General features: G+C 55.3%; 1 protein-coding gene across 1 annotated transcript in view; it reads right to left on the reverse strand.

Moving 5' to 3' along the window:
- Positions 1–19,753, reverse strand: part of BCORL1 (BCL6 corepressor like 1) — a 32,018-nt gene extending 12,265 nt beyond the window's left edge. The window contains exons 1-6 of the mRNA XM_083371825.1: positions 19,527–19,753; positions 7,444–7,576; positions 5,073–5,157; positions 2,653–4,959; positions 663–801; positions 307–387 (exon numbers count right to left, since the gene is read on the reverse strand). Of these exons, the coding sequence (XP_083227951.1) occupies positions 307–387; positions 663–801; positions 2,653–4,959; positions 5,073–5,157; positions 7,444–7,529 (2,698 nt within the window). The 5' untranslated portion in view covers positions 7,530–7,576; positions 19,527–19,753. The remainder of the gene's footprint in view (positions 1–306; positions 388–662; positions 802–2,652; positions 4,960–5,072; positions 5,158–7,443; positions 7,577–19,526) is intronic.
- Positions 19,754–20,004: the final 251 nt, after the last annotated feature.

The raw sequence follows: 20,004 nt of genomic DNA on the forward strand, positions 1-20,004 counted from the left end.
AGGCCCTATCTCTGTGGAGATTCTCTGCCATCCAGGTCGTGGTTGTCCCAAAGTTGCTTTTTCCAAAAGGCAACTGAACTTTCTTGGGTTGTTTTTTCCCCCCTTCAAAAACCTTTTGCTCCTCATCCAAGAAGCGAAAGAAGAACTGAAGCAGCTTCTTGGATGAGAAGCGAAACGTTGCCTTCCACCAACCCCCAAGTCAGGGTGGTCGGATCCTAATCCTACTCCTGCCCTTCTCCCTCTCCTCCACAGTCGCCAGGGATCCCTTGACCTTTGACCCGGGCATCTCCTGGGTCAGCCACCAACCTGACTGGCTGCGTGTCCGACTGCTCAGCACGATGGGGATGAAGTCTCTGAAATTGTTCTTGGCTTTCTTCTCCACGTAAGCTGAAGGAATAATTAAAAAAAATGAATACAAGTGCAAGAGGTCTCAGGAAATGGCCACTGGAGAGGGGGCTTCGTTTGGCGACACCACACCTGGAAAGTTCAGTTATTCTCTGCCCCGTCCAAAATCCCAAGAAAGAGCTCCGGGTGCCCAAAGGGATCCCTCTAGCAATCTACTGGAGAAGCTGGCTCGATCTTCCAAGGGGCTCCTCGGATGGACGGGACAGGCCTGGATAGGAGAAGGAACGGCCACTCCCCAGCTTTTGAGACCCCCATACCTTCCTTGCAGATGTGCCCCCGGTGGCCTGGGGACAACTTCCGGCGTTTGCGCTTGGCACGGAGGTTCCCCCGCTCCTTCAGACAGCCCAGCCGGCCCTCATCCGCCACCTCGTGAAGGTGCCCGTGATGCTTCCGCCACTGTGGGTGCAAACAGAAGAGACCAGCCAGCTGTGAGCCTGGGCAAGTTCCTCGCTCTGTGGGTTTTTAAATCGGTTTGAATTCTTTTGCACCCCGGATGTTCTTTAACTACAGGTGGTCCTCGGCTTACGACCAATATTTCTGTCGCTAAGCGAGACAGTTGGGAAGTGAGCTTTGCCTCCTTTTGCCATCTTCCTTGCCACATGTTGTTAAGTCAATGACTGCAGGTGCTAAGTTAGCAACATGGATGTTAAGTGATAATCTGGCTTCCCCATGGACTTTGCTCATCAGAAGGCGTCAAAAGGGGGTCGCAGGATGGCGGGACACTGTGACCGTCATAAACATGAGCCAGCTGCCAAGTGCTTGAATTTTGCTCACGTGACCAGGGGGATGCCACAGTTGTTAAATGCTGTAGTGACTTTGAACGGTCAATAAACAGTTTTAAGTTGAGGATTACCTATACCAGGGGTAGGCAACCTTGGCTCTTTTATGACTGGTGGACTTCAACTCCCAGAATTCATGAGTCAGCTACGCTGAGGGGAAAGAGAGGGGTTTCCAAGCTGAGCCATGCTGGCTCAGGAATTCTGGGAGTTGAAGTCCACGAGTCATAAAAGAGCCAAGGTTGCCTACCCGACCTATACATTCCCATTCTGTACAGAAATCCCACAACTTGCTGCCAGCATCAACTTCCCATCGTCCTGTGAGCTCCCATAGAGAGGGCCTCCTTAGGATGCCGCCGGTTAGGGAGTGCCGTCGGGTGATCCCCAGAGAGAGGGCATTTTCTGTGGGAGCGCCTGCCCTTTGGAATGATTTACCTGTGGAACTCCGGACCGCCCCCGATCTGCGTTCGTTTCGCCGGGACCTGAAAACCTGGCTTTTCGATCTATCAGGCCTGGACTGAAGGGGTTTTGGCTTTTTAATATTGTTTTTAATTGTTGGGCTTTAATTAATTTAATTCATTTTAATTTTATATTATCTTTCTATATTGTCTTTTATATGCTGCCCTGTAAACCGCCCTGGGTCCTTCGGGAATAGGGCGGTATAGAAAACTAATTCAATAATTAAATAAAAATAAAATAAACTTCGCACAACGCAGCGGCACCCTTCCCCAAGGGCCCTAAGGTCATGCTTAGAATTGCATGCCGCCTCAGGGCAATACAGGCCGTCCTTGACTTACGAACGTTCGCTTACTGACCGTTTGATTTTACAACGGACACTGAAACATGCAACCTATGACCGTTTTTCACACTTATGACCATTGCAGCATCCCCCAGGGTCGTGTGATCAAAATTCAGACGCCTGGCCACCGGCTCGTACTTATGACTGTTGCAATGTCCCGGGGTCATGTGATCCCTTTCTGCCACCTTCTGACCAGCAAAGTCAGAGGGGGAATCCAGATTGACTTAACAACGGGGTTACCAATTTGGCAACTGCAGTCATTCCCTTAACAAACCTGACAAGGAAAGTCCCAAAACTTGCATAACGAATTTCTCGCTCAGCAACGTAAATTCTGGACTCAGTTGTGCTCGTAAGTCGAGGCCTACCTGTACACTGTTAATTAAATCACAGCCTGAGGATCCTCCTTCTTGGAAAGACGGGCTAAATGGCCCAACGTAGAGGAGCTGAGCGTGAACGGTGAACTATAAACATCAGCCCAGCTGCGTGGCGAACAAGCGAGGAGCACTGTGTCCATTTTTCATTTAAGAAAAAAACGGTGCCAAACTTCCAAGAACTTCTGTTTCCTTTCTGGCCCTGCCATTGTTCTCCCCCCACTCCCGCCCCCAGTCCATCCTGCAGGCCCCCAACCCCACTGCCTCCGACTCCCCTCTTGCGCCCAGCCCTGCCACCCACCTTGCGGCTGTGCTGATTCTGGCTGCTCGCCTTGCAGGGAGGCCCCAGTTCTTCTCCCGCGCGGCTCTTCGGCTTCTTGTGGGCCGGCCGATCCGGCCCCTCGTGGTGCCGCTTAGATTTGCACGGGAAGCCCCCCTCGACCTTGATGTGGGCCATCCCCTTGAGCTTGGCTTTCGGAGGGTCCCTCAGGGTGGACCCCGCGTGCAGGCAAGTGGCCGAGGCAAAGGGGGGCTCAAGCTCCCCCTGCTCCTTCTTGATCCGGCTGAGGTCGACCTGATGCCCGGGGCAGGGGGGCATCTCGGCACTCAGTGGGTCGCGGGAAGCCTCGCCTCGCCGTTCTCGGCACTGCTGCTCGGCAGGGGAGGCCGACTCCGTGGTGACCCGGAGGCTTGCCTGGCTAGCTAAGGGCAGGCCATGGGGCAGATGGGCAGTCAAGAATGGGCTCTTCGCTTTGGAGTCCCCGGAGTGCTTGTGGGCGCAACCCTCCGGGAGAGCTTCGGGTGGGGGCAGAGCGCTCTCGGCGGCCGAACCCGCCTCTCGTCGGTCGAGGCCCTTTGTCTCGGGGGGGCTGGCCTGGAGAGCTGGCGAGACGCACAAAGGGCTTTCAGTGCTGGGCAGGGCTGCCTTACAGCCCTTGCCCTGGGAGGGGGCTTCGGGGGGCTTCTGGACCACCAGGGTAGCTTCTGCCAGCTGCCCAGCAGGGCACACAGCTGGTTCACTGGGGCCAGGGGTCTTAGAGGGCCTGACCCGAATAGGGGGCATTGAGAAGCCAAAGGAAAGCCGGGTGCTCGGGTGGTAATGGGACCACCCGATGGGCAGGAGTTGGGGGCTGGCAGGCTTCCTGTTGACCGAACACCGAGAGTAAATGTTTGCTTGGCTGGGATTCCAGACGGAGAGTTCTTTGGAAGAGTATAACGCGGCAGCCAGAGGGCGCCTCATGGAGCCGGCTTGTCCCTCTGCCCCACTTTTTTTCCCAGAAGGTAGCCCGGCGCTCCGGGGCTCTCCCTGATCGATAATGCAGATGGGCTCCTGCTTCGGAAGATGGCGGGGGTCCCTGCTGCTTAAGTCGGCCCCGGAATCCTTGCTCAACAAGACCGACGCTGGCACTGGGTTGGCCACCCCCATGTAGGTGCCTGGGATGGTGCCAATGAAGGCCGTGGGGTTCTTCACCCACGTGCTCTGCTCCCCATTGCGCAGCAGCTCTGGGAAGATGACAAAGGGTGAGGTGGCGGCCTGGGCCACCCGTTGGCTCTTGGAGAAGACCGGCGTGAGCAGAGCTTTGCCACTGGGGTGCACCGGGGTCAGCACGGGCATGGGGGGCGTCTTGCGCTGGCTTGGCGGAGGCAGCTTCTGGCGGTTCGACTTGGAGGACAGATCCAGAGGCATCTCGCTGCATTCCGGGGAAGAGACCATCTCACGTTCCAGCTGCGGGGGGGACTTCAGCGGGGAGATGGACGCCAGGACCCCCGCCACAAGACGCTCAGGGACGCGGGGCAGCACAGTGGCAGCGGTGGCACAGGGGCCTGCCAAGGCAGAGGTGCTGGAGGCCAGTTCTGGGCCGTTGGCAGGAGGGCCCGAGCCTGGGGTCGCAGGGGTGCTACTGTTTTCTCCGGAAGATGGAGGGCAGCTTAACTGAGCAGCCTCGACACAGGCCGCTTTGGGGTCAGCAGCCAGGGGTCTGCTCACGGAGAAAGCGTACGGATAGGGGTGAAGACCGGGCAGGCAAGGGTCTTGTTGGAAGGAAGATAAGACCGGGAGGGCAAGGGCGGGCGAGACCCCCAGCGTGTTGGAAAGAGAAGGAACGTAAACCAGGGGCTGGCTGGGGGCGAGGACGGTGGCTCCTGGGGGCAGAGAGAGGGACATTTTTTGCATAGGGGGGGCCTGGGAGGTCGAAAAACAGACGCTCTTCAGGGTGCAGGTGGTGGGAGCCGGGGCCGCCGTACTGCAGCTGCTGGTGCTGGTAGCAGTTATGGGGTTGACGGAGGCACCAGGCGCTGGCAGAGCCTTCTCTTTTCCCATCTGTTCACTCTCCAGAGTTTTGGGGCAAAACGGGGTCACCTCCCTCGCCTCTCCAGCAGAGGGCCACGGGCCGTCCAGGCTGCGGCTATTGCCGTTGTCCGGCTGGGGCGCTTCTGGCTCTTGAAGCTTGCCAGTCTTGGCATCGCTGCCCTTCAAGGCCTTCTGAGCACCGTCCGGCTCGTGAGCCTGCTCCCGAAGTTGGGGGCCGGGTTCTTCCTCCACGGTGCCCTCCGGTTCAAACCCTTCGGCGCCCCCACCGCTTCCCGAAACTGCTGTGATGATCTCCACCTGGGAAGGCGAGAGAGGATGAGGACCGTGGCAGTTCAGCCCCCTCCGGGTAGAGGAGGGCAGAGGGCATTCTCTGAGCATTCCCAGCCTCCTTCCCCGACCCACCATCTCACCTTGGAAAAACTGTTGCAGAACTCAGGCGAGCCCAGGTGCTGGGAACTGCTGGTGTCAGATTCTTCATCAGAAAGTGGGGCTCTCCTACGGTGGGGGGAGGGGGAGAAAGAAAAAGAAGAGAGAAACCTGGAAAAATTATCCAGAGCGGTGGGGCTGAAGTCACTGATCTGACCGGTGTAGTATAGTATGTCCGGGGCCGAAGCCGCATCCGGAGCCACAAGCTTTTCAACCGCCTTATCTTAAAAGGGGATCAAGTCAGGAAGAAATAGTCTCTGGCTGATAGAATATTTGTAGCTCAGGATTGAAATGAGGGATCCTGGGTGCCCTCTGAGCTGGGTGTTTTTCTTGCAGGTGTTTCACCACCCAACTAGGGAACATCATCAGTGCTACAAGGGAGTGGGCTTTGTGAGAGGAGGAGGTGGAGGAGGAGATGGAGACTGTGGGGTCCATGGTGCTCTCTGAGCTTCCAGGTGTTTCGTTACCCAAATAGGTAACATCAGTGTTAGAAAGGAATATGATTTATAGAATGGAGGAGGAGATGGAGACTGTGGGGTCCATGGTGCTCTCTGAGCTTCCAGGTGTTTCGTTACCCAAATAGGTAACATCAGTGTTAGAAAGGAATATGATTTATAGAATGGAGGAGGAGATGGAGACTGTGGGGTCCATGGTGCTCTCTGAGCTTCCAGGTGTTTCGTTACCTATCTACCGGTAGGTAACATCCTCAGTGCACTGGTTTGATATTGAAACCTAGTTGGGTCATGAAACCTCTGCAAGAAAACCACCAAGCTCAGAGAGCACCAAGGACCCCACAGTCCTCCTCCTCCTCCTTTATACTAAACCATTCTGAATAGAAAGCCGTTCTTAAGCCAGAGCGTCCAACAACTTTCTCAGGCTCCTGAAAGGTGTGCCAGATTGGGAATGGCTACAGATTAGGGAAGGCCATTTCAAAAGTCATTTCAGCCAGCCTGAGCTTATGTGGCTTGTAAAATGGGTCATAAAATAAAGAAACGTATTCCTCAAAAGCTCGCCGCACCCTGGAGAGTTTAAACAGGCACAAAACTTCCCTTTGCCTCCGCAAAAGTTACCTTCCGCAAACTCTGGCGCTTCTGCAGCCTCCACGACGGCCACTTGGGGTTTCCAATGTTTAGATCCAATTTTAGAAGTGCTATTTTGTCGGGGCGCACAGGCGTTTGGGAAGGCAGGGATGCTCACGCATTTTGAAGAGTGGAATATTAAACGTTACTTTAAAGCGTGATGATTCTTGTGGGGTGGAACATCAAAGGAGGTAGGGGTGTGTCTGTGTGTGTGTGGCCTTAGTTCAAATCCTGACTCAGCCAGGCAGCTGAAGCTTCGCCTACATTGCAGGGTTGCTGTGAGAGTAAGGGAAACGAAAGAGAAACAGAGCAGACGAAAACCATTGTCGTCGCTTTTAGTGAGATGGGTGGCTGCAAATAATCCTCAACTTACAATAGCTCACTTAGTGACTATCTGAAGTTACGACATGACTGAAAAAAAGTGACTTTAAGACCATTTTTCACACTTAGTGACTGTTGCAACATCCTCATGGCCACGTAATCAATATTCAGCCACTTGGCATCTGACTCATATTTATGACAGTGGCAGTGTCCCGGGATCAGGTGATCTCCTTTTTACGACCTTCTGACAAGCAATGGGGAAGCCAGATTCACTTAACAACCATGTTACTAATGTAACAATTGCCGTGATTTCACTGAATAACTGGGCAAGGAAGGTCGTAAAATGGGGCAAAATTCGCTTAACAACAGAAATTTTGAGCTCATTTGTGGTCGTAAGTTGAGGACTACTATACCGGGATTTTTTCCCCCAATTTACATTATATGTGTGCATGTGCACCTTCGCACCTTCACAGACCTGTTGGTTTTGCCTTCCAACGCAGTCCCAGTTTCTCATGCAGCTCCTTGGGAAAATTAATTGCCCACCAGTTTTAAAAAGCTTCTGCTTGAGAAGGCCAATGCGCACACACGTCAACGAAAAACCCCAAATATTTTGCAAGCAGCTTGACAGTATTTGGCATTTCCCGAATGGGACAACTCGATGCAGCCATCTTCACCGTGGCCAGCAATTCAATTTAATGATTTAAAATCATTTTAATTTGTGCCATTCGCGTTTCATTCTGTCCCTCCTTCTGCATCCTTTCTTTAATGATTCTATTTCCCCCCCCCCCCCCGCTATTTCTTTGCTATTAGTGTAACTCTTGTCCCAGGGCGAGTTGCCGCAGACCCTGGGATCCTGATTCACAGATGAATTCAGCGGGAAGGAGAGGAGGCCACGGGAGGCAACATCCCCGAAGAGAAACGAGAAACGAGTGCTTTGCAGAACGCCCGGCCCCACCTTTCTTCGTTGAGGCTGCACGTGTGAAGCTGCTCGGCACCCGTCCAGTTGTGCACCCCGCTGTACAGAGGTGCCGCAGAGATCATGACAACCGCTCCACACCAAGCACGTCCGGTTTAGTCAGGGGCTCCGCCTGGAATGGCAAAATAAACACACACCGTTGTCGGGCTCGGATTCCAGCGTTGCTGCCTGCTGGATCGGCAGTTCCCAAAGCAAAGGGAAGCCCATTTGCAACACCCCGCCAGCTAGGCGGAGACGCTGCTCTGCACCCAGAGAAGGCTGGAAGCAAAACAAGTGAACTGCCCGGGAAGAAATATAAATGCAGGGATGTCCTCGGCTTACAGCCGTTGGTTTAGCGACTGTTCAAAGTTACGGCGGCACTGAAAAAACGTGACGTAGGACCGTTCTTCACAAGGGACGACCGTTGCAGCGTCCCCAGGATTGCGTGATCAAACTTCAGATGCTTGGCGACCGGCTCATATTTATGACCGTCGCTGTGTCTCAAGGTCACGTGATCCGCTTTTTGGACAAGCCGAGTCAACGGGGAAAGCCAGATTATAAAGAACTTCCGCGATTCACTTCACGACCGTGGCAAGAAAGGTGGTAAAACTCAACTTAAATGTCTCACTTAACAACAGAAATTTGAGGCTCTGTTGTGGTCATTAAGGCGGGGATTATCTGCAGTGCAGCCAAACACTGAAGGCATCCCGGCTCTTCCAATGCTAAAACAGGCCCAGGGAAATCAGGAATTGCATTTGGACCGCACATTCTTGAACTGAAATTCACTTCAGGGAAGAAACTATCCGAGCAGCTGAAGATTTGAGCTGTGCAAGATCTGAGCTGTCAAATCTGCAACTTGGAGCAGCTCTGGGAACCGATTAAAAGCCACTTGGTTCTCCCGAGACGGAGAGCTGGCACTGCTTCAAGACTCACAAGGAATTCAGACCCAGGGACATCCGGCATGGCTTCACATGTACTTCTTTTTCCCTGCCTGGGAATAACCAGCATTGAGGGTTTTAACATGTCTGGAGAGCGCCAGGCTGGGAAATGCTAGAGACGGTTTATGGATGTCAGCTTGGAGCTAAGGGGGCAGAGGCTGGGATAAGTGGGGTGATTTTGCTACAAAAGAAAACCAAATGACAAAAGAGAGCATCAGGCATGTTTCCTTCATTAGTTCGGAACAGATGTGAAGTGTGTATTGTTATGGTAAATAAAAGAATGAAGGAAAACCAGTCTATTTTACTGGCCCAGGGAAAGGCATCCCAGTGGTAGCTTTGGGCCAGCTATTCCTTTAACCTGTGTGTGTGTGTGTGTGTGTGTGTGTGTGTGTGTGTGTCCAAAGTTGGCAACTTTTAAGACTTGTGGACTTCCAATTCCCAGAATTCCTCAGCCAGCTTAAGACTGCCACGTTTGGAGACCCCTCTTTTAGCCCAACTGACCTTACAGGAGAATCCTCTCCTCGGCCCTCCCTTCTGCCCCTCCGGAGACCGGTGGGTCGACACTACGAAACCTCAAAAATAGAAATAAAACAGGGAGAGGGGAGGGCGAACCGAGGCAGACCCTCCCTCTGACGCATGACCCAGTCCTTTCACGAGGCCCCCGTGGAAAGGCAAGGTCTTACCAGAAGGAAGAGGGGAACAGCATCAGATGAAGGCACAGCTCCAGCCCCAGCAGAACCCTAACCCACAGCCTGGAGAGGGGTGGTGGGGGCCAGCAAAAGGCGGGATCCCTGGCAGACACCCCCCCCTAAAAAAAAAAAAGAAAAGAAGAGAGGCCGCTAGAAGCAGAAAAGGGAAGCCGCCTCACCAGCTGCACCGAGACACGTTGGGGTTAGTAAGGCATGCACCAAAAACGGAGATGGTAGCAGCAGCGCATTCTTCTTTCGTTTCTCCCAGGGAATGAGCCAGACAGAAGCGTTCCCAGGAAGCTGCGAAAGAAGCAGCAGCAGCAGCGCAGCAGCCCTCCCAAGCTGAGCAGAATCCAAACATCTGAAAGGGGGCGGGCCGTGGCGAGAGGGAAGAACACACACGCACACAGCCGAGAGCGTGCACATGGGTGCACAAAGCTATGGCATCACAAGGGCATGTTTTAAAGAAGACTCGGGGTGGGGGGGTGGAGTTTCCTGGGAAGCGGGCAGCAGGAATGGGAGGTGCCCAGCCCGGAGGCTCCCCCAAAGGAATTTGCAGAGGACCAAGGCCGCTGAGAAGACACCCCAACGAGAGGGAGGCTCTCGTCGCAACTGGGAGAGAGGGGGAGACCCTCTGGGGAATGCCCACCACCTGTGGACCCTCCTCTTTTCCTGGGGTCAGTCACATGGCTGAGCAAGAGGTCAGAGGAGCCAGATGTCCCTTGCCCAATCTTTTCAGGGAGGAAGGCATGGATGGTGCCCACATGAAAAACGGAGGGGAGGAGGGGAGGAGAGGAGAGGAGAGGAGAGGAGAGGAGAGGAGAGGAGAGGAGAGAAGAGAAGAGAAGAGAAGAGAAGAGAAGAGAAGAGAAGAGAAGAGAAGAGAAGAGAAGAGAAGAGAAGAGAAGAGAAGAGAAGAGCTCAAGTGCTTTGGACCTAGGAAAGATGAGTTTAAGACATCTTTGTTCTTGGGGAGGGGGGATGAACCAACTCCTTGATTCTTTTGCAAGGGTCAACATCACCCCCTGAATTGAACAAATCATGGTTTTTGCAAGGAATCCCCTTGAGTTGGCACCTCTCCTGTTAGAACAAGGCTGGGGAGATTTCAGCCAGATTCATTTCAGGATGCAGAAGATGACTTCAACCAAAGCTGAAGTCGGAAAGGAAAGGAAAGGAAAGGAAAGGAAAGGAAAGGAAAGGAAAGGAAAGGAGGAAAGGAAAGGAAAGGAAAGGAAAGGAAAGGAAAGGAAAGGAAAGGAAAGGAAAGGAAAGGAAAGGAAAGGAAAGGAAAGGAAAGGAAAGGAAAGGAAAGGAAGAGATGGGAAGGGAAGGGAAGGGAAGGGAAGGGAAAGGAAAGGAAAGGAAAGGGAAGCTAAAGAGAAGTAGAGGGAAGAGCTAGGGGTGACCTAATCCTTCCAATATTGGAGGGGCCATCACAGAGAGGAGGGGGTCGATCTATTCCCCAAGCACCTGAGGGCAGGACCGTAAATAATAGGTGAAAGATCATTAAAGAGAGGAGCCAACCTAGAACGAAGGAGAAATTTTCTGTCAATGAGAACCCGTCAGTGGAACGGCTTGCCTTCGGAAATTTTTAAGAAAATGGTTTTTAAGAAAAAAAATTAGACCACCTGTTATCCAGAATGGTATAGCATCACCTGCAGGGTTGAGCAGGGGTGGGTGGGACTCCAAGGTCCCCAAGACCTCCAAGGTCCTTTCCAACTCTAGAATTCTGTATTCTACGAACTTCAGGATTACACTTACACACACACACACACACACACACACCCAGAGGATTATTTGCTGGTTGTCCGTGTGCATTTTTCTTATTTATTTTTTCAGGGGCTTTCCCCAGACCAGGCTGCATCTAACTCATCCCTCATCATCAATGGAAGTTGGCTTTCCCAGTGTTCTCCTTGCCCATTTCAGTCTAAGACCAGGGGTGGTCCTCAAGCTTGGCAACTTTAAGACTTGTGGACTTCAACTCCCAGAATTCCTGAGCCAGCCTTCAGGGCTGGCTGAGGAATTCTGGGAGTTGAAGTCCACAAGTCTTGAAGTTGCCAGGTTTGAAGACCCCTGGTCTAGACAGTAAGCTGGCAGAGCCCTCAGGGCTGGCTGAGGAATTCTGGGAGTTGAAGTTCACAAGTCTTGAAGTTGCCAGGTTTGAAGACCCCTGGTCTAGACCGTAAGCTGGCAGAGCCCTCAGGGCTGGCTGAGGAATTCTGGGAGTTGAAGTCCACAACTCTTGAAGTTGCCAGGTTTGAAGACCCCTGGTCTAGACCGTAAGCTGGCAGAGCCCTCAGGGCTGGCTGAGGAATTCTGGGAGTTGAAGTCCACAAGTCTTGAAGTTGCCAGGTTTGAAGACCCCTGGTCTAGACCGTAAGCTGGCAGAGCCCTCAGGGCTGGCTGAGGAATTCTGGGAGTTGAAGTCCACAAGTCTTGAAGTTGCCAGGTTTGAAGACCCCTGGTCTAGACCAGGGGTCGGCAACCTCGGCTCTTTTATGACTCGTGGACTTCAACTCCCAGAATTCCTGAGCCAGCTATGCTGGCTCAGGAATTCTGGGAGTAGAAGTCCACGAGTCATAAAAGAGCCGAGGTTGCCGACCCCTGGTCTAGACAGTAAGCTGGCAGAGCCCTCAGGGCTGGCTGAGGAATTCTGGGAGTTGAAGTCCACAAGTCAGGTTTGAAGACCCCCTGGTCTAGACAGTAAGCTGGCAGAGCCGTTCTATTAAGAATATCTGCAAGCCCGTCACCTAAGCTACGTCTCTGGTGCAAAACGCTTGCAAGGAAGAGATCGGGAGGAACAAAAGGGATTGAAGTAGTTGATCCAGAGAGGCAGGGGGAAGAACACCCAGGCGTGACTCAGAGCCTGCTTTGACAGGACAGAGGGAACCACAAGCTAGCTAGCCTCCCAATATTAGCCGTGCCAGATATATGGAGCCAGCCTGCCTGTTGTACAAACTCCCAAGCCACAGTTCAGTTCATCCTGCCGGAAGCCTGTCTTACAAACATCACCAGAAGGGATAATGCCGGCTGAACAGACAGGTGAGGTTTAAAACAGGGTAGGCAAACAAACAAACAAATAAAAACAAGGCGAGGGACTGGCTTCAGCGAAGAAGGGCAATGCTTCTTAGCAAAGCTCTGGTTCAAAATTCTTTCAAGGGGTTGCAAGTGCCGCTCAGACTTCAAACCGAGAGCTTCCCAGTGCACCAGGTGGGGAGGGACGAGGGAGGAAAAGGGGCCTAGAATTCCTGAGAAGCCACCTGGGTGGAGAAAGCGGGCACCGAGGCTCTTGAGCTAGCTGGCCGCGGGTCTGACTTCAATGGAAGAAGGGCTGCCAAAGTCCCAACTGAAAGGCAACAGCCCCACATGGGCTTATCTGAGGCTAATGAATGGGAGGTGGAGATAGCTTTGCTGCACAGCAAAGCAATTACGCCCACCCTCTTCCGAAAGACTGGGAGAGGTGCAGACAGTATGGACGTATAGATTTTTCAAAGCCGAATGGAGAAACATCTCCGCTTTACCTAATTTCAGCTGCTCCCGCCAGGTCTGAAAGCAAAGTCTGAAGGGCGAGGGGAGATGCCTACACAGCCCAGAAAACTTCTCCACCTTTGATCTCCCAACTCGTTAGGCTAGAAGATCCTCCTGGTGGATTAGCCAAGGCCCATATAGCCCATATACACTGCCTAAACTCTACCATGCCAGTTGTTGCTGAATACAGCCACTCCTACAGCCACATTCCAGACAGCACTACAAATAGCCCAGCGGGCCCCCTGCCCCAATTTCACCCAGCCGAGCAACCAAGTCCAGTTCTGCAACCCCACACGGCTGGGTGAGTTGTTGACAGAACAGCAAGATGCTCTTAAAGCAAGCATTTCCTCAAGAGGGGGCTCCAAACGCAACTGCGGTGGGCCACAAGTCCACACTTCCGAAGCGAAATAATCCACAGGGAGGCAAAGGCCCGTAAGGCCAGAATTCTTGCCAAGAACTAGCAAGAACTCAATGGGTCATCTAGGCCTGGAGGATTTGTAAGAGTTCTAACCACAGTTATATGCACAGGTATAGTATAGGTGGCACCTTGCTCAATAGTAGGAACTGTGGGAGGGATCTTAGAGTCCTAGTGGACAATCACTTCAATATGAGCCAGCCGTGTGCTGCAGCTGCCAAAAAAGCCAAGATAGTGCTAGGCTGCATTAACAGAGGGATAGAATCAAGATCACATGAAGTATTAATACCACTTTACAATGCCTTGGTAAGGCCACACTTGGAATGCTGCACCCAGTTTTGGTCGCCACGATGTAAAAAAGATGTTGAGACTCTAGAAAGAGTACAGAGAAGAGCAACAAAGATGATTAGGGGACTGGAGGCTAAAACATATAAGGAACGGTTGCTGGAATTGGGTATGTCTAGTTTAACGAAGAGAAGGACTAGGGGTGACATGAGAGCAGTGTTCCAATATCTCAGGGGCTGCCCCAAAGAAGAGGGAGTCAAGCTGTTCTCCAAAGCGCCTGAAGGCAGGACAAGAAGCAACGGATGGAAGCTAATCAAGGAGAGAAGCAACCTAGAACTAAGGAGAAACTTCCTGACAGTTAGAACAATTAACCAGTGGAACGACCTGCCTCCAGAAGCTGTGAATGCTCTAACACTGGAAGTTTTTAAGAAGAGACTGGACAGCCATTTGTCTGGTATAGGGTTTCCTGCCTGAGCAGGGGGTTGGACTAGATGGCCTCCAAGGTCCCTTCCAAATTTATTATTATTATTATTATTATTATTATTATTATTATTATTATTATTATTATTATTATTATAGCTGGGCATCTGGGCTTGGCATCTTTGATCAGCCCCCCAAAACATCTTGGGCATCTTTCTAAGTAACCCGGAAAGATGAAATGGGACAATTTCGTGTTCTTGTCTCCAAATACCTTCAAGTCAAGGCAGCATATGATCAAATGGTAATTGCGAACAAATCCTCATCCTTAGATAAGCTTTTGAAGGCATTGTTCAAAAGATCACAAACTTCTAACCCAACATTCATGGCTAGATTTCCAAATGCTGAGTTCCATTTAGCTACATCCTAACAGACTAAAATGAGTCTGGCAGGCCACCTATTTCAAACATCAAGATGCTCCTGCTGTATTTAACCCAACTATCGCACAAATATGTGCGGTGTTTACTGAAAATTGGATAATGAAATCTTTAAAAGGCTTAATCCTATACTTCACAATTGGATACACACACACAACTAAACAATGCGTGCATATCTACCAAGGGACAAGACTTATGGACTCACAATCAAGGCAAGGTATCTGCAAGTACCTGGGTGGATGCCTCTGATCTAAATTTTGGAGAAAGGGGCTTTTTCCCCCCCTAGGGGCTTCTTGCACATTCTGACATGGATTCTTTGTTATCAAAGGGATCCAGACAAATTTTGAACGGGCTAAACAGGTGGAGGAGGACCTGACACATGTCGCTTGAGTCTTCTGGATCCCGGATTCCAGAGGCAGACAAGTGGCCTTTTGTGGGTGAAGAAATATCACTTACTCTTCCTTCAGAAGTCAAGGGGGTCTCGCCTCAATAAGGGCAGGGAAAAACAAAGCAAGGAAGGAAGAACCGACATGAACAGGATGTGACACAGGTGGTCCTCGACTTACAGGTTTGTTTAGAGACTGTTCGAACTTACAATGGCCCTGAAAAAAATGACTCATGACTGTTTCCCCCATACTTATGACCACTGCAGCATCCCCAGTCCCATGATCAAAATTTGGATGTTTGGCCACTGCAATGCACATGCCTTTAGGATGGTTGCAGTGGCAAGCAAAGTCAAGGAGGAAGCCAGATTCATTAACAGCCCCATCGCTAACTTAGCAACTGTGGCGATTCACTTAAGAGCTGTGACAAGAAAGGTCATAAGATGAGGCAAAATTCACTTAACAACTGTCTGACTGAGCAACAGAAATTTGGGGCTCCACTGTAGTTGAAAGTCAAGGACTACAGGTAGGTACTGAACAGGTCAACCAAAATGATCATTCAGTTCAGGTAGGACGATATCTGTGGAGCAGTCTCCAAAAGGAAGGTCAGCTTGCATGCCAGTGTGGACATACCCTTGAAGAACAACTTAAGCCAACAAGAAGAATAGAATTTTCTTCCCAGCGATCCAACACTCTTTCTTTGAATGCATGAAAATGAGCATCTGCTAGGCACTGTGTGCTTCCAGAGAGCTGTTTGTTTCTTCAAACGAGTGTTGTCTTTTTTTTTCTTTTCATAAAATGCTTGTTTTAATTTTTTTTTATTTTTACATTTTGTGAAACTGCCCCGAGCCATTCTGGAACTGGGCAGCCTAGAAATTCAGTAAGGAAATAAATCGCATTTTAGCATGTTAAATTAAAAGGAGAAAGAAAAAGATCCCGCTGGAAATACTTTGGTGCTTGAGAATTTCAATGGCTGCCCCCAAAAAGATGACATCGACGATACCTCAGCTTTTTAACACAAGCTGAAAGCTAGAGACTGACAGTCCTTCGCAAGTTTTCAGATCTGTCACTAAAGCCAAGTTCATTCCTCATTTACAATTTCTTAAGCAGAGACACGCTGCATATAAACCAGCCTCAAGGAGAGAGGAGCCCCCCCTTCTTCCCCACCCCCAGAAAAAAAAGCGACATCACGTCGTCACAGCGCTGCAATAAATCGAGCAGCTGACGTGCTCCCAAAACTTTAGGAATACGCGAAAGGCAGACAATGCAGTCCTATGTGCTGATGTGACTTCCTCTACTGATTCACAAAGGCGGGTGCTGGGAGCTTAAGTCGCGCTAAGGCATAGCCCTCACCAAGGGGGAAAGGGCACGGATTGCTCTTTACATTTAAGAAGCCGAGGCAGGTTGCTGCAATAATAATAATAATAACAACAAATAAAAAAAGCCAGTTTCCAAGGTTTGGAAGTTGCCAACTTCTCTTCCGGAAAACAACCGATTCAGCAAGCACAACGGCGGCGGCGGCAGGACGAGGGATCTGCCAGATGTCATGGAAGGCAGGCTTAACAGCCGCAAGGCCTCTCCAGCGGTAGAATTGCCCAGTTCAGCCCATCCTTCCCTACTAAGGAGGCAACAACAACCGTGTGTACACAACGACTGATCTTCACTTGCAGTTGCACGCCAGCTAGGTCCTGCTCAACGTGCTTCCTACTCCAAGAAAATGCAGCGGGGTGTTTCCTTTCTCTCGTTCACAAAGTGCCCCCCCTCCCCCGCAAGTACCCCACACAAACTTTCGGGCCCTCCGAGGCCTCTCTCTCTCTCTCTCTCTCTCTCTCTGCAATCGGGCACAGCTAGTGTCCCTTTCTCCATCTGCAGGAACCTCACTGTGGAAACCTGTCGCAGCTGCAAATTAGCATCATGCTTCGAAAAACACAGGCGGTGAAAGGGGGTGAGAGAGGAAGGGAGCCTCTCTCCCAGACCCTTTGGAAGAACTGGGGAGAAATCAAACCTGCCCCCAGCCTTCCCCGGCCTCTGGGTTTGGAAGGCTGACTTTGTCCCCGAGAAGCCAGGATGCCTCCGGCCATCAGCGATGGGGGTGGTGGGTGGGGGCTGGCAGAAGGAGCATCGTTTCTCCCCTTCTTTCTCTGGCTTCTGCCACCAGGCTGTGGCTCTCCAGGCAGAAGGGCAAGGAAGGCCAGTAAACAAGCCGGAGGCTGGCATCTGGGAGGCAGGGAAAATGCCTACCTGCCAGGGAGGGACCTCCGGCTCCAGCCTGGCCCGTGCAGCCGACCTTTCCTCCCCGCCTGGCGCGGCCAGCCGCTTCTGCAACTCGCCAAGCGCCCGGTCCCTTTGCGCCGCTGTGCAGTCCCTCCCCGAGGGCCGCTGCTTCCTCCTCCTCCTCCTCCTCCTCCCCCCCCCCCCCCGCTGCTTCCTTTCAAAGCCCCGGCAGGCCTCGACTCAACGGACCCTCTTCCCGCAAAGCAGCCGGCCAGCTTGCAACCTTCCTCCGCCAGCCAGCCCAGGCGGCCCTCCCCCGCCAACTCCCTGGCCATCCCGGGCCGGCCAAGCCAGCCAGCCAGCCAAAGTTGCCTCGCCCGCCCTGCTCGGAGGCCCCGGAGGAGCGAACCACCTCCTCCTCCTCCTCCTCCTCCTCCTCCTCCTCCTTCCTTCCCCTCCGCCTCGCACGCTCCCCGCTCAGGGTCTGCGCCGGAGCTCGGCGGCATCGCCTCCGGCCCGATGGGCTCCGCCTCCGCCCGCGCGCACCGACCGCTGCCTTCCAGCTCGCTCGCCCGCCCGCCTCCCCGCCCGGCTGCCCGCTCCCTCGGGGCCGTCGCGGGCATCGCCCTCGTCTCTGCTATTGGGGGGGCGGGGGGAGGGAGGGGAAAGCCGGCCCAGGCAACGAGCCTCCCTTCTCTCCCTCCTCGGCCCGAGCCGCCAAGTCTCCCAGAAACGAAAGGAAAACGGTCCCGGGCCTTCCGACGGCTCCTTCCTCTCCTGGGGGGGGGGGGGGACGGGGGCAGAGGAGAAGCTGCCCGGACTGGGGTTGGGAAGGAGGGAGGAGAAGGGACGGAGAGGGCTCCGATGGCGCTTCGTGCCCCGCAGGACCTGGGTCCGGGCAGCTGCCCCCGGGGAGAAATGCCGCCCCCCCTTTCCGCACCTTCGACGTGCCGGAGGCGGCAGCGAAGAGAAACTGGAGGTGGGGGGGGCAAAGAGGGAGAGATGGGGGAGGCTCTTCCCGGATCGCCGCTGCGCCCGCCCCGTCGAGGGAAGCCAGAGCCGGGCGAGGGGGGGGGGGGCCGTCCGGGCAGAGCTGCTCTCCCCCCCCCCCTCCGCGCTGGAAAGTCGACCTGCTTCCTGCTGGACGGAAGGGGCTCCCCGCACTCCTCCCGGACGGGGATCGATTCTCCCCCCCCTCCGAGAGTCGCGGGCGCTGCTGTCAGCCCGTCGGTCTTGCACGGGACCTTCCCCGGCCGGGAGGACGGACGGACGGACGGGCGGGAGGGGGGGGGGTGAGACGAGGCGGGGGGGCCGCGCGCGAGGAAAGGGCCGCGGTCCAAGGCCCGCTCCCTGTTTCCATGGAAACCTCACTCACACGCCGCGGCCCCCCTCTCCCTCCCCGATGGCGACGGAGGCGCGGAGGGGGGAGGCGGGCGGGCGGGCGAGCGAGCGCGGCGGGCCTGAGGAAGGGAAGCGGCGGAGAGCGTTCAGACGCACCTGCTCCCGGGGCGGGCCCCCTCCGAGGGACCGGCGACGTCCGGGTGGAGCCCCGGAGAAGCCAGCCGAGCGGAGCCGGAGCGGGAGGGCCGGACGGCGCGGCGGGCGAGCGGGCTGGCCGGCTCCTCTTCGCTCTCCAGCCGCGGCGGCGGCGGCAGCACTGGCAGCCGGAGAGTGCGAGGACGAAAAGCCAGGCACGGCTGCTGCCGAGTCCTGCTGCTGCCGCTGCTGCTGCCGCTGCAGGGCCTGCCGGGAAGTGTAGTCCGGCCGCCCGGAGGCCCCCCACGCCCACACCGCACCCGGCCCTGCCCTGCGGACTACTGCTCCCAGGCTGCACCGCGGCAGGCCCTGCCCGTATGGGAAGGGGAAGGGGGGGGTTATTCTGAGCCAGCCGAGTCCGGCGAGGGAAAGAAGGGGGGAAGCCAGAGGAGAGAGGAGGGGCTTTGCGCCCTGCCCGGGGAGGGGGAGGGGCCGGGCAAGGGCGGGGCCGTCCTCCACCCGAGGGGAGGGAGCGATAAGAAGGGGTGGGTCGAGGGATCAGCGCTGGGGGCAGCCGTGACGCTCGGGCTCCGCGCGACCCCCCGACCCGGGGGTGGGGGGGTTCTCTGTTCCCACGCACGGCGCAAAGCTCGGGTGGGGGGGTCGCGCACCCATCCCTAAGCGGGGCGCCGGCTTCTCCCCATCGATAAGGTCACGGGACCCGAGCGGAGGCAGCGGGAGGGGGCCGGAGCGTGCACGGGCGGGTGGGGGGTGAAAAGAGAAGGCTGCAGATCGGCAATAAAAAGATGGGGAGGGGGCGCGCAGGGCAGCCGAGCAGGCAGGCAAACGGGCGAGGAGCCAGCCAGGTGCGCGCCCCGGAGCCTTCGCCCACGGGACGGCGCGGGCTCCGGCAGCGCAGCGCCTGGCGCAGGGCAGGGCGGCCGAGCCCGGCGCGGAGGTCCCGCTGCACCGACGGAGGGAGCCCGCCGGGCACTCCGCGGGCTCGCCCTGCGCGGACAAGGCAGCCCCGGGTCGGCGTTACCTGGCGCGGCCCGAGGTCGCTTCCTTTCCCCCCCCTCCCGCCGCTGCCGCCGCCCTCCCCCCCCAGGCCCGGCCGGAGCAGCAGCTGCTGCGCGCGGTTTTCGCTCCGCACCTGCGTTGTCTGGGCGCACCCTCGGATCCGTGGCGCAGCGCGGCTGCCCGAGCCTGGCTGCCTCCCAATGGCTTGCCCTTTCCAGGCGGCGCGAGTCCTGCTCGGCACCGGCGGCGCTCCCCAGGGAGCGGTTGGTTGGCCTGCTTACCGCCTTCCGTCGCCTCCTCTCGGGGATGCAGCCGGAGGGAGGCGCCCCAGCTCGGCCGGAGGATCGCCTCTCGGGCTGACCCCCCGCCGGCCGGCCGGCCGTTTCCGTCGCCCGCCTCGCCTCGCCGGCCACGTTCCTCCCGACGCCGTCCGGGCAGGGCGGCCACGCCGCACCGTAGAAGTTGCTTCGAAGGCCCCGATCGCCGGCCCGGCCTGCTGCCACTCGCGGCGGCGGCGGCGGCGGCGGCGGCAGAGCAGAAGCCGAGCGCCCCCAGCACGCCGCGGCGCGCCGCCCTGCTCAGCCCGGCCCCCCTTGTGGGCCGTCTCGGCCGCGATCGAGTCCGGCTTCCCCTCCCCTGGGCCCGTCTTCGCCACTGCCCAAGGCCCTCCCCTCGGCCGGGCTGGGACCCTCCTCTCCCCCCCCCTCTCCCCACGGTGCCTGCCCAGCTCGACCGCGGGCGGCGTCTTGCCCCCTGCCC

Source organism: Vipera ursinii (genome assembly GCF_947247035.1).
Source record: "Vipera ursinii genome assembly, chromosome: 12".
NCBI classification, from domain to species: Eukaryota; Metazoa; Chordata; class Lepidosauria; order Squamata; family Viperidae; genus Vipera; species Vipera ursinii.